Source organism: Arvicola amphibius, chromosome 12, assembly GCF_903992535.2.
Source record: "Arvicola amphibius chromosome 12, mArvAmp1.2, whole genome shotgun sequence".
Lineage (NCBI taxonomy): Eukaryota > Metazoa > Chordata > Mammalia > Rodentia > Cricetidae > Arvicola > Arvicola amphibius.
The window spans coordinates 45,784,733-45,799,319 of NC_052058.2; the positions used below are offsets into that span (position 1 = coordinate 45,784,733).

The 14,587-nt window shown below is 46.3% G+C and overlaps 1 protein-coding gene across 1 annotated transcript in view; it reads right to left on the reverse strand.

The window, feature by feature from the left end:
- Nek10 (NIMA related kinase 10) overlaps positions 1–14,587 on the reverse strand; it is a 171,472-nt gene that overhangs the window by 89,566 nt on the left and 67,319 nt on the right. The window contains exon 23 of the mRNA XM_038349513.1: positions 5,063–5,138. Within this exon, the coding sequence (XP_038205441.1) occupies positions 5,063–5,138 (76 nt within the window). The remainder of the gene's footprint in view (positions 1–5,062; positions 5,139–14,587) is intronic.

The following is a 14,587-nucleotide window of genomic DNA, read 5'->3' on the forward strand; positions in this document are numbered from 1 at the left end:
TTACCCATCATAGAGCCAAGGATTTGACCCAGGACACAACTTGAGGGGAAATCTTATACCTGAGGTTAACCTGTAAGTCCCACCTTCCCAAGGACCAGGTACTTCCTAGGATTCTGGGAGTTGTAGTCCTTGAAAATAACAACAAAGCCTCCTAGGAAAATATAGTGGCCTGTGAGTTTTGTCCATATAATACCCAATAACACATGCCTTGGGGCCGCTCACCTGGACAATTTCCAGGTGATGATCCTGACCAAATTCTATCTTTGTCAGTATTTAACATTTTAATAAAAGCATCCTTTAATCTGGCCAAAATGGTGGAATTGGTTTTTTCTGGCAAATTTCAGGATTAACAAAAGTCTCCTGGAAACACCATACTCCCTTACCCCATCCCTATTCCCCATTCGCAGGCCCTACACTCCTACCCCATCCTCATCCCTCACCCCTAGTCCCCATCACTAAAGTCAGACTAGCCAAATTCATAACTTGACTCCCTAAAGTGTGGATGTTGGACAAGTGCACTCAGGTAAAAACATTAGGATTTTGTTTTAGGAACCATGCTATTGTTTCCGGGTAGATCTCCTGCAATTCATCCTTCTGCATAAGACAAGATGAAAGTTCCCAGCATGGGGGCAAAGACATAAAGCCACAAGAGTTTTCAGCCATCCTCTGTACATAAGAAATTCCTGATCTGCAGGGCTACCCAGTAAGATCTTGTCTCAAAAATAAAACAAAAAACAAAAAACAAAATTGGGAAATGAAGAGATGGCTCCACAGTTAAGAGCACTGACTGCTCTTCTAAGAGTCCTGGGTTCCATACCCAGCACCCACATTATGGCTCACAGTGGTCTGTAATTCCAGTTCCTGGTTGTCCCATGCCCTCTTCTGGCCTCCATGGCTACTATATGCGCATGCTATACAGACATGAATGCAGTCAAACCACACACACACACACACACACACACACACACACACACACACTAAAAATAAAATTTTTTAACTTTAAAATCATGGAATATGATTCTCGAAAAGAAAACCATCATAAAAGAAATAACTAAAAACTAGGCCAGCCGAACCTAGCCAAGCAAGGTAACTCAGCCATCCTTCCTCTCCTCCTCTGAGTGGCAGTTTGGTTTGTGTGCTCCCCTGCAGTTTCAGCTCACCGAGGACCCCGCCATTTCTTGTTTTAACCCCTTCCTTTCTTCTCCTCTGACCTTCTGTTGCCATTTCACTCACCACACTCAGGTCAAAGTACAAACATGCCGAAGTCTCAATGTGAAGAAATGATGTCACTTTGCATAACCCAGCCCCCGCCTGGGCCACCTGTCTTGAGTTCTAGCAGGAGCAGGTGCCTGTTCTATCCAGGACTTGCTGCAGCACTGCCTGGGGCTTTCTGCCTGAGCCTGACGGGGTTCCTTCCCAATCTCATAGGGCACGCTAACTGTGCATCCTGCCACACCCAACTGGCATGCAGCTTTGCAGGTCTGTGTTGTGTGATAACAGGTTAAATGGAGTCTCACTGCAAGGAAAGCCTGAGCCATCTGCTCCTGAAAGCAGGCGCTGAGGTGTCTACTGTAGTGGCGGTACACACGTGGCTTTTCTGTTCTTTCTCCAGGTTCACCTTGTAGACCCTCTGAAATACAGCATTTCAGACAGCCCAGAGGAAAGGTTTAAGTCTCTCTGCATCCCAATATAAATCTCAGCCTAGCCGGGGCAATCTCAACCTAGCCAGGTCAATCTCAGTCTAGCCAGGTCAATCTCAACCTAGCCAGGTCAATCTCAACCTAGCCAGGTCATTCTCAGTCTAGCCGGGTCAATCTCAGTCTAGCTGGGTTAATCTCAGCCTAGCCGGGTCAAGTCCTTTTCATCCCTAACTATTCTGTATATACTCAGAAGTGAACTAGAAAAGGATTTAATTTTCATAATTATGGGGCATTCCCTAGAGGAACCAATGTTGGAGGCACAACGAAATAAAACTTCCAATGTTCAGAGGGAATAAAGGCATGTGACATTCTGGAGTCTGGTTCTGCCAGCTGTCCAGTTCACCAGTTCTCCAGGCTGTACTGGTTTCTTATCACGTCTCCCTTCCACAAACAATGAAGTCCTTCTACGCATTTCTTATTTAACAGGAGAGCATGGTGAAGCAGTACACCCTGTATGTAGAGGAGTTTTCTGCAATTCCTAGTATGGACTAGGGGGCAGACAGCATGGGTGTGGGACTGGCCCAGAGCACACTGTCCCGGTACCCTGAGGCCACAGCCTTCTCAACGGCTGGTTCAACCCTCTGTACATCCACATGTATTCCCTTCACCTGGAATGCCATCGTGTTGTGCAGTAATTTCCTCCAAACTCAAACATTTCTTCTCAGTAGCCCGAAGGAGGCTGATGAGACTAGGGAAGTAAACAAACCTGGGCAAGGCTGAATCGCATAAGAGCCTCAGTCCTGCCCTGCCCCCGCCTGTCCAATAAAGTTATAGAAGCCAGGAAGAGAGACCTTGACCAGTGAGGGGAATTCTTTCTAAGCAGAAGAGTGCTCCGGAAGAGCCTCTAACTGGCTAGCTCAGTTGCCTCCAGCTGACTCTGGACCTAACTCATGGCACCGGGCAAGTCTGCGGGGCTCTCCAGGGCTCAGCTCCTGTGAGGGTTTGACTGACATTTTCAATGATGCAGCTGCCTTTGAGTAATCCCCACACTGTAAACACACACACACACACACACACACACACACTGATGTAGGTGTATCTTCTATCTATCTGATGATTTCATTGGTTAATTAATAAAGAAACTGCTTGGCCTGATAGGTCAGAACATAGGTAGGCGGGGAAGACAGAACAGGACGCTGGCAGTGAGGCAGATGCCTCAGGCAATTGCCCTGCCTCTCCTCTCTGGGACAGACGCAATGGAGCCAGCCACCAGGTCAGACAAGCTGAATCTTTCCCAGTAAGATACCACCCCGTGGTGCTACACACATTATTAAATATGGGTTAAAGCAAGATGTGAGAATTAGCTAATAAGAGGCTGAAACTAATGGGCCAGGCAGTGTTTAAATGAATACAGTTTGTGTGTTGTTATTTCAGGTGTAAAGCTAGCCGTGTGGGATCCGGGCGGGATGAAAAGCAGACCTGCCCGCCTCATCACTACAACCCACTCTATGTGTAACCTCAGTAAACTCACTGACTCACCAAGCTGGACTTCGGTGGACTTTGGTCTACCATTGGCTTCCACCTGAGGTGAGATTTGCTCACACTTCCCCAGGAAAAGTCACGTGATTCGGGAGAATTTCCTTCTGTCTTCTTTTGCTCCTGTACAAGTTACCTATTCCTTATATAAAAATTTCTCCACGTAACTACTATGTCATTTCTGCCTCCTTATTGGATTCCTGCCATAACTGGGCTGACTTGCATTGCTGTGGCAGGAGGGGGATCCAGTGGTATTCAAGGGCAACTCTGACAGGGTCTTGTATGTCCACTTGACCCTCCTGGAACTCTGTCCTATGCCATCATAGAACACAAACAATGGCTGCTTGGAAGAGATGCCCCAGGCCAAGCTGTCGCACCAGCTGCCAGGGACCTACAGAGCTGCCTAGCAAGTCACACCAATATGTTATCTAAAGCAAATGAATGTCGGGAGGGGATAATACTCAGCAACTGATAACTAAAGTGTATATCCCACAAGTAAATAATTCTACTAACATATATATTTGTACATTATATAATATATATACAAATATATATTTATATATATGAGAGCAGAAGAGATAGGATTTAAGGAATGAATGAGACTAACAAGGGATGGATAAGATGGGGCAAGTCTGAGCAAGGTAAAATGATACATAAAACATATACACACATGTATATGCATATATGCATGTACACGTGTGTGTCATAAAGAAATCCAGTATTTCATACACTAAAATCCTGGTTTGAATTAAAGTATTAGCATTCTGAATTTAGTTTACATATCCTGGCAATAAAAATTTAATATTCAAAATGACTAACTGAAATTTAACTTTGTATCTCAGTCTCATGTAATCTTGGTAGTGAGATCTGTTGAGACAGAATGTGTGAAGGGTTCATGTTTTGTGAGTGAATCATCCCCAGAATGAGTACTGAGCAGGTCAGACTTGTGCTTAAGAAGTTAAGCAAGAAGATCAACTCGGGTGTTTAAGAAATGCTAGTAAGGTCAGCAGCATCTCTCCATCTTCCCACGGCCCAGTTTCCAAAATAAAAGAAGCAGTTCTAGCAAGACAGACAGAAGGCTGCCCTCAGCGGGCATTTCTCCAAATGCTCCACGAAGGGACTTTGCAAAGTAGCGTCGCTGTTCCCAGACAAGCTCCCAGCCTGCCTCAGGATCATTTTAACTCTCTCCCTAGGATGCAGTGTATGACAAATGGCTAGATGGGGAGAACTGAAGACTTCTTGGTTGTTTGTTAAATGAGAGCTCAGAATATTTCTCTGAGATACATTATTTTACTCCACATATGTTTACCTGGGTAGGGGCCATGTGACAAGCCTCATAACAGTCTGGCAAAGGAACCTTCGCGGTGTGCACAGTGTGTCGCAGGTGTCTCTAATCATCTCAACAGAGCGCTCACTTATCCAGCCTCTGGGACAGGGGTCAAAGCACCTGACTTGTCATCTACTCGAGATGCGACAGTGTTGACTCAGCCCCTGTCACTGTCCAGCTCCAGGACAGGGAAGAGGACACAGAAATCCTTCCCCAGGTACGAAGACACCAGGTCACTGCGTGCAAGTCATGGGATGCTCGTGGTGTCCTGCGGGCAGCTCATGCCCTCATTCATCTGCATATTCATGTGTCAGGAGTATTTCAATGGGAATTTAGAGAATGTAGTCCCCCAAAGGAATATAAATAGGCTAACCCTGGGGTTGTAGCTCTAAACACACAGACACAATACACAATTCTTTTCCCGTGAACTACCTAGGGACACAAGACTTACTCAATAAGCTTCCTTTTCAAATTCTATTCTCTTTGCAAGCAAGAACAGTAACAGTAGTTCAAAATAGTTAAGTGTGCCACTTGAGAACCATAAAACAATTATCCTTACCAAGAATAGAGGATCGTTCCCACCATAGACGTGAGCTTACTGCTTTCCTGTTTTTGCTTTGCCAGTCCAAAGTCAGCTACAATTCACAAAACAGAGCAACGTGTTACTGTCTTTCCCCAGGATTCGCATTCCCTAGTGTCTGACACTCTGCAAGGTCACTAGTGCCCTCTCTATGCATTCACAGAGTGTCTCCCACATCTTCTTTCCACCCCCAACCTTAGTTCACATATATTCTACCATACTGTGCTCTGTAAACTGACAGACACAATGGGATTCATCTTTGTAAAATAATCCAAAGTCAGTCTTGCTCACTGAAGCAGATGGAACCTTGTTGATCTTGTGAGTTTTACTTTAATGGTCTCAAATACATAGTAAGACTATAGCAGTTATGCATATAGCTATGTCAAAGCTGCATCAGAGGAGGGAAAAGTGGATGTGGTGGCTTAGCCTTGTGATCCCAGCTCAAGAAACAAGGCAGGGCAGCATGTGTTAACCAGTGAGACCCTATCTCAAAGAACAACCAAAAAGAGAAGATAAAAGAAGAATCAGTCATAACAACTAAAAATGGACAGCTGTAAATTGTAAAATAATAATCTTATTAATAGTACCATGATTTCGTCTCTAATTAATGACAGGTATGAAAATTCTATGACTTTTTTAAAAAATATAGCTGAGTCTCTGTGACTAGATTCTTGAAGTCCCAGCACTTAGGAGCTAAGGCAGTAAAATCAAGAGTTCAAGGCCAGTCTGGCTACAGTGAGATTCCCATCTCAAGGAAGGAAAAGAGGAAAGAGAGGGAAGTGGAGGTGAGGGATGAGAGGGTGATGAAGGGAAAGAATGGAAGAGGAGGTGGGGGAAAGGGAAGAGAGAAAACAGTAAAATACAGTAATTCTGAAAAATCATCATGAAGCTCTGAGAACCCACAATTAAATAGCAATTATTGGCACTAACTCGCCATATCTGCAAAAATTAAGGATTAAAATAGCATAGCATAGTGGAAACTAGTACAACAGTAAATTTAAATAATTCAATACTGAAATTTTACATATTACATAAAACTATGTGAATACATATATGTGAGTGGACAGCCAAAGGAGCCTTACATGAATATGTAAGGAGAATATGAAATCCTGAATGAATGCATATTGTTGACACAGGCAACGACCAATGCCCCGACCCATGGGAAATTGTCAAAGCTTCCCTCCGGCCTGAGTGCAAATGTTAGCAATGTGTACAAGTGTTTACCAACCATTAACCCATGTATGCAAAGAAGCCCACTGCGGCTTCTTCCTCCCTGATGTTTACAGCCCGAGACTGCTGCCCACGGAGACCCACTCCTACATCTAAGTCATTCTCTTGACTCTGAACAACACACAGTCCAAGGTCAGACCAGTTGCTGCCTGTCCATCAGAGTGCATGCAGACCGTCTGACCCAAGCTTTTCTTCATCTGTGTGGCTGGTTTTCCTTTAGTGTCTGTTCTTTATTCTCCAGTCTTCCCCATCAGATGTCCAGGACCAAGCCACGCTAGACATGAAGACTGGTGGTAATTTGTTTTTTCACTTAAAATTGTACATTCTGAGCCAAGGTCTTATGTACTTCAGAGATGGCCCTCACATCTGGTGCAGAATGCACTACGTGGCTAAGGATGACCTTAAACTTCTGATCCTCCTCAATGTCCCTAGTGCTGTAATTATAGACATGAGCCACCTGCCCATTTATGCTGAGCTTTGAGTTCAGGGCTTTGACGTGGAAGTCTCTATGAGCTGAGTCACATAACAGTCCTAACTAATGTAGAATTGCACATGTTTACAGGGTACAGTATGATAATTCAATAGATGTATTGATATCTACATATAATACCCATTAAGATCAAGATAATTTGTATTTTTCTTACTTTTGATTTAAATTAACTTTTAGTTTATAGACAAAAACAAAAAGTATAAATCTCAATGGCCTAATGCTATACTTTGATCTGTGTACAGTCATCACAATAAATGCACAGAGACCCTGGCAGTGTTCACACCTCTCAACAGGGTAGAAATACATTGGAATCTCCTTAATCTCATAAAGGGAATGGCTAAAAACCTACAGCTAACACACTAGTTAATGCTGAAAGGCTGAATGCTTTGTTTCTACTTTCAAAACAAGTCAAGAATGTTGAGGCCGCAGCACAGGCCCACAGTCTCAGGACTGGGGAAACTGAAGCAGGAGAATTGCGAATTCAAGATGAGCCTAGCTCCACGGTGACTTTTAGGATTGTAGTTTCAGGCACACATAGCAGGACCTCGTCTCAAAAAATAAAAGTCGAAATTTAAAAAGTCAGGGCTGACCACTCCCATTTCTACCCAACATTCAACAAGGACTGCAGGCACATTTTCATGTCAACCGAACCTTCCATGTCTCTTGCAGTAGAACAGTTAGATCATGTTATAAGGGTACGCTTACTATGACGTTTTATAAAAATAGTTAAGTTGGAGCCGGGCAGTGGTGGCACACGCCTTTAATCCCAGCACAGTTTGCGTTTTTGGTTTGGTTTGGTTTTGATTTTTTCATTTTCTTTTGAGACTGTCTCACACCATAGCTCAGACTCACCTCAGAATCAGCAATTTTCCTGGTTCAACCTCTATAATGCTTGAATTACACATGACTTACATAAGTATTTCAAATTGATCTCTCTCTCTCTCTTTCTCTCTCTCTGAGTCCAAGTTATTTTTTAAATTTTTACCTAAGTTATCCAGATGGTTAATTTTTGGTATCAATTTGACTGTACTAAAAGAACACCATCAAAACTGCTTTGTGATACAGGAGTGGGCCCCAAGAACATTTCTCCTTTCCAGCTGCCCTACTAAAGAACTTTGTAGAAGACACTAGAGGAGATGCAAGAGGAGGAGCACGGTGAGCACGAGTGCCCGGGGGCGGCTCACTTCCCCCGAGTGCCGCCATTGAGTTCCCTGTTGGCACCCACCCAGCTTCACACCGGTCTCAGCACTCAGAAGACAGCACAGCAGCAACAAAGCCAGCTCCTCAGCTGGATCCCCAGCGCCTCCAGGGAGGTTCCCAGGATGGTCCATAGCATCCTCCCTGAAAGCTACAGGCACGGGCATCCCAGCCAGCAGCCCCTCAGTACACTCCACTGATGCTGGTCAAAGAGGTATGCCAGCATCTCAGCGGGCTTTCTGCTCTGCTCGACCATCTCACCACGAAGCCTGGATAACATTCCTGGAGCCAAGCATCCCCTCCACTATAGCAACAGTTTTGAAACCATTCTTAACTTCAATTGGTAGATGTTAAAATTTTTTTAGTGGTGGTGGGGGTTATGGCTGAAGCTGAGCAGCTGGGATGAGAAGCTGGACTACAGTGACTCTCGCCTCTGTTTTTGGTGTGCTCACTCTTGTTCATTAATTCTGTCAGAATCTACCGAAGATGTCCCAGCAAGAAGAGAAGCTGTTCCGCATGATGGGCCCTTACTTCTCTTGTAAGTCACTCACTCCACACCAGAGCCAGGTGGTGTCAGCTGTGTGGTGCATGTTATCCTGAAAGCCCACCCTCTGACAATGTTCGGAGTTTCCCACAATGCAACCAGCTGACCACTTCCTTCAGATCTGTGGCAGACCCCGAATCAGTCACCCAGTCAGGCTTCCCCTGGGTTCTTCCCCGCAGAAACTGAAAAACTGTTTATTATTCTAAGTCTTTAAATTCTGTAGGATTAGATTACCCATCAGTGGACTCAATAGGCCACGTCACCAGCAGCAGGAACATAGAACTCAGCTCCTATACTCTTGACCTCTGTCCCTCCCCTGAAACAATAATTCTCCACACTAGAGACAAGACTGAAATGCTGCAAAACCTCCTGATAAATAAGAAGAATAAACACCAAACTCCACCAGGCTAACCAAGCAGACATGCTCTGAATTTTCAGAGATGTACTTCAAGCACGCGCTATCATAAACTTGACCCTCCTTCTAGAGGCCCCTATCCATTCATCTAACTGAGCATCTGTCACTATAGGACGTTACTTTACTTATCCTCATCAAGGTTTAGGGTCTGGTGTTCTCCACGAGAGTCGAGGTCTGCCACTGCTGGATGACGTCAGTACACACCTGTATGCACAGGTCATGTGTGCATCCACAATTCTGCAGTGTGGTCCGCTATCCACAAGCTGGATAGCTTGCTGATCTAGCATATACTGGAGAAAATAGGTAAGATGAAGTCAGCACTCTGAAAAATAGAAAACATACTCCAACAAACTTTTAGGGAGCTCACTATAATTTGAGCACAGGTAAGCCTCGTCTAACTTGAAAACTAAGAAGACATGCAAAAATCACCTTATGAAAAGTGATCTCAAAAAGTAAAAGCTTAAAAAAAGTAAAAGCTAAAGAATATAATGGTTTTTATTCATCCAATTAATCTAGCTAATGCATGAGCCTGGACATATGTTCACAAAGCCACAGAGAGTTGAGAAATGCTTGAATAGCAAAAAAAATGAATGCCGTTTGGCCACTGGGAGGGTTCTGGAAGCAGCAGGAGATGTTTCTGCTTCTCTTTCCTCATTTGGGGTAACATATGGGGAAGAAATGTTTTATCTCTGAAATCACGAGGGCATCAGTGTGCTTGACTAGAAATTCACCATTAACAACTGAAAACAGGTTAATACAGGATGGGAGCGCTTTGAAAAGACAAGTGTCGGGGAACTGGTCATGCGCAGCCTGCAGCCCCTGCATTCAAGCAAGCAATCCAGCTCTGGGCTGAGTTCGAGGCCCTTACTGTGTCTCCTACTACTTACTAATTCATGGCGTTGCACCCCTCGCTCAGCTACTCTGGATGATCTAGACCAGCTCGCTCACTCACAGGCAGGCTTTGCAGACGTGACCACAGATAGAAAGTCCTCTGACACACCGTAGATAGACAGAGCCCTTGCCTGGAGACCCATCAGGGCACAAACTGTATCAGTTTCTCCCAAACTACAGTCCAGCCACCAAGCCCTAACCTTTCTGTGGGCTTTCTCCTCTAGTCCTACAAAGCACCCGCATTTTCCAATCTACACTCAGCCCATCAGTCACTGTTGTCTAGGAAACGCCAAGTGGCTGACATAGCAGATGGCATCTCCTCTTCCCCAGTCATGGCCCTTTCCTCTCCAGCGCCAATACTCATAGATGAATATCTCTTTCATTGCCACAGTTTGAAGGTACTGAAACCCTCCCGGTTCATGTGTACCCCATCAGAAAGCCTCTGCACAGTCCCAGGGAGCCTTCAGCAACAAGGGTCCCAACAAGGTCTCTCAGCAGAGTCTCCACAGAAGTACCAGAAAGTCTCCGGATGGCTACACTTAGGAAGTTTCCGTCTTTTACAATCAGCTTTCAAGATGGTCATCAAGTGTTCATTCACAACATAAAGAAAGGAAGGGAGGGAGGGAGGGAGGGAGGGAGGGAGGGAGGAAATAAGGACGGACTTAATAAAGCTTGAGGGTCTGAGTGTGCAATCCCCAGATAAGAAAAATGGGTGCAGAGAAACACACTTGCCATTTCAGTGCTGCAAGGACAAATCCAGATACAGCCATGGGCTTGCTAACCAGTGAACATGTCCTATTTGGCAAGCTCCAGCCTCTGAGAGGCTCTGTCTCTAAAACCAAGGTGAACCACCCCTGGAGAATGATGTTTGAGGTTGTCCTATGGCCTCTATGCACACACAGTCTATGGCACATCCCCACCCAAACACACACACACACACACACACGCACACACACATACACATAGGCACAAACGCGCACACACACATGCACATGTGCACACATGCACACACACGTGCACACACACATACACACATGCACATATGCACACACATGCACACACACATACAGAGAGAGAAGCTCTTAAAACATGGTGGCTAAGTAACTGTCAAACGGAGAAGTTAACAGGGATAATAAGGCCAAGAGGAGGTGACACTTGCAGGCAGAGGAATCGATATATGCAGAGGTCCTGTGGTAATATGATAGGATCCATTGAGGAAACGAGAGGCCTGTAAGGCTGTCATGCAGGGAGTGAGAGATGTCGTGAGGCCATAAGGCCACACTCAGAGTACAGGTTAAACTGTGCACACTTCAGCCATTCGTCCTGTCCCAGCCCGTGACTACAAGCTCCATGGTGCCCTCGAGATGCCTTCTCTTCTACAAGTGGCCCTCTCATGGAGGAGTGTAAAGACTAGTGGAGAGGAGAGTGGATCTGGGGTGTCTGTGTCCTGTGTCTGTCTGCCTATATCTCAGAGCAGTGGCTGACATGGGAGACATGCTCTTTTTGGTCCCGTAACAAATGCTCCTGAGAGACTGGGTGTTCCCTATGGAGCAGGAAAATAAGGACCCACCTTGACAGATTCAGGAAAGCATTTAGTCAGAAGCATACGATGCTCGGGAGGGAGGCTGTTGGAGCCCCACAGTTGTGTGGCACCACGGCAAGGGAGCCCACCTCATGGCTCGGCTCTGTACAGCCAGTTTTTTTTACTGCTGCCATTCTGGATACCCACAGTCTCGGAATCACCCATGCAAGACCCTGAAGAGAACATGGATTTCTAAGAGGAGGCCCGGGATCTTCCTTCAGCAGAGTCCCGCCACGCTGCACTTCCTTTTCCGAAGGTCACAGATTCTATATCTCCACCTCCAGACCCCTTGCTGGCCTTCCCAGGAGTGATGCTCAGCTGTCACCAACAACTTCCTGTTTCAATTCAACAAAGGGCATGCTGGGTCTAACATGGAGTGTCCTAAACTGGGAAGGAGGCTCAGAAGCCTGGGCTGGGAGCCTGACCTTCCCACTGTGCCCCTCTGTGCCCCTTCCCCGGGCAGCCCCTGGTGAGCAGCCAAATCTCTCCTCTCGTTGGTTAACATCACGTCTTCAGGTTCCCCCGTGTGCTCACGGCTGTCAGCCTCCCTGGTTCTAAGGCTTCTGCTGAGGACTTCTCTGCCACTTCTCCAGCCTGAGATCCTGTCCACCGGAGACCTCACAGCTTCCATAACCATCAGAACTAGGTCCTCTGCAGCCTCCTTTCCCGGCTCTTAGCACCCTCATCATCCTAGAAACGGATCTGGCTGAACTTCCTTTGATATCCCTCTGTTTTCCCAGCGTGCGGCAACTGTGAAGGCCTCGGCAGAAAGTATTGCTTGCATAGCAACATGAGAGCAGCAGACGGAGAAGGTGGCCACCCTCCCCATAGCTGAAGGCTCTCCTGGGCCAGGCCCATGGCAAAGAAAGCTGTCTATCACCTTGAATTCAAGTAGACCCCAGAGAAGGTTCAAAGTCAGGTAGATCCAATAACCTATGGAGGCCACAGGAAGAGTCACTGCATGGCCAGATTTTCCAGGGATGAACAGCACGTCCCTGCGGGGGTTGTGATCCCTGTCAGTGTTCTAAACTGACATATCTTAGCACACGTCAGTGGACAATGACGACTAAAATCGCCAAACCCTCTAAAGAACACCCAGGATTGCAGTAGTATTTGAGGTCCCTGTTCTTTTGAGTTCTACGGCATTCAGGGGGTGAAATGTTTCCTTCAGGTCACTGCCGGTGATGGTACTGAGGACTACCATGCTCAACAACAACTTCCCTGGCATCAAACACACTGTTCAGGCAACTGTTCCACCCTTGTCTCTTGTTGGTATTTCTACTCGCATGTATTGTACTCATTGTTAACCTCATGCATTGTTTCCTCCTCTTTTTTAACAATGACTTATTTGGAGGCGGGAGGCATATGTGTGTGCATGGCGCTTGTATGTGGGGTTCAGAGAATAACTTCCAAGAGTCAGCTCTCCTTCTATCATGAGGTTCCCAGGGATCAAACACCGGTAGTAGGGCTTGGGGACAAGTGCCTTTACCCACTAAGGCACCTCGAAGGCCCTCATTCATGTCTGTATTTGTTTGTCTACCATCTTAATAATATTTGTTAAGTTCTGGCAGAGAATCCGAGTCAAAGGAATGTGGTTTGCTCTTCAAGGAAGCATTAGCAGCACCTGATGTTTAAATACCACACTCTGGATGCTGGGAGGCAGTCTACCAGACATGGGCCGCTGAGATAAAGCTGGAGGAGCAGAACTGGACTTGGGAGCACTGCAGCAGTGGGGTGGCATGCTGGGAGTCCCAGTGACAGGAGCACAGCCTGGCCTGCTTTGGATATGAGGCTGGACCAAGAGTCAAATGGGTCATCATGAAGACAGAGCTTTGGGGAACCTACTGAAAGCCAAGCTGTCTTACGTCTTTCTGAGAGCTGCATGGCTGACTTAGACAAGAACGCCTTAATTGGGTCTTAATGAGTCCTTCAGCTCCCTCCCCTTGTTCTCTGTCTCTGCAAACTGGTACTCCAGTGTTTCTCACACTTCGCTAACTGAATACCGGAACATCTACCTCTGGGTCCCCAAACTGCTGTGTCTCTGACACTACAGCGTGCAGCACTTACATGCTGCCTGTCCTGGACAGGCACCAGAGCCTCCAGTGACGCATGCTGAGGGCAGGAAACCTAATCACCATTGGCCAGTCCCTTCTCCCCCTGTCGTTGTCTTCCTTGGAGCCAGATATGATCACCAGACTGAGTTTAGGCTGGATGTGGTGGTGCCCACCTTTAATCCCAGCATTCAGGAGGCAGAGGCAAATGGATCTTATGAGGTTGGGATCAGCCTGGTCTACAGAGTGAATATCAGGATAGCCAGGAAGACCCTGTCTCAAGAAAAAAAAAATTGATTGATTTTGACCAATACTACATGAGAAGTCTAGAGGAGATATTTTACTTTCTGTAATGAGAAGAAGCAGAAAATATTTGAAGGGCATTTTTACTGTTATATTTATCATAACAACTTCCTTCCTTCTGGACTATGAGTACAGAAACAATGCCTGGAGTTCCAGCAAGCATCTTTGTAATAACAAGAGCACAAGCATATGGACTCGAAGCCAGCCTGCTGCAGGCCCAGCCGAGAAAGGCTTAGGTGATGGCCAGTCTCCGTGAGCTGCCGACCCGACCAGGCCCACTCCTCTCCACATCTTATTAAGGGATAGCCGGACACTCCGACAGCGTGATCCATTGTTAGCCCAATTATCTGGTTCTGGTCCTTCCCGACTTGCACAGCCTCAACACTGTAATCATCCTCCTGCCTCCCAAATCTAATCGCCTAATATGGAGTGTGAACACTGAGGCTCCCTGTCTCGCCACACCAAGCCTCTCTGTAGCACCCAAAAGCACCGTGCTCTTAGCATCTCTAATCTTCGGCACTTGCTATATCCATGCCTTTGCTTTCATCCTTCCTTCTGGCTACTTTGCCCAAAGGTTCACCCAGCAGACCAAGTGGCCTTATGGTGACAATCACCATGGACCACATACTCTTTCTCGGGAGGAATCCATCCAAACACCGCTAACGCTGACTGACTTTGATCAGCCGTGTCTGAACATGGTATTGGCCAGATGGCTCAGAGGGTAGAGTTGTTTGTCACCCCACCTGAAGATCAAATCTAATCCCAGAGCCCACGTGGTAGACGGGGAGAAACAACTTTACA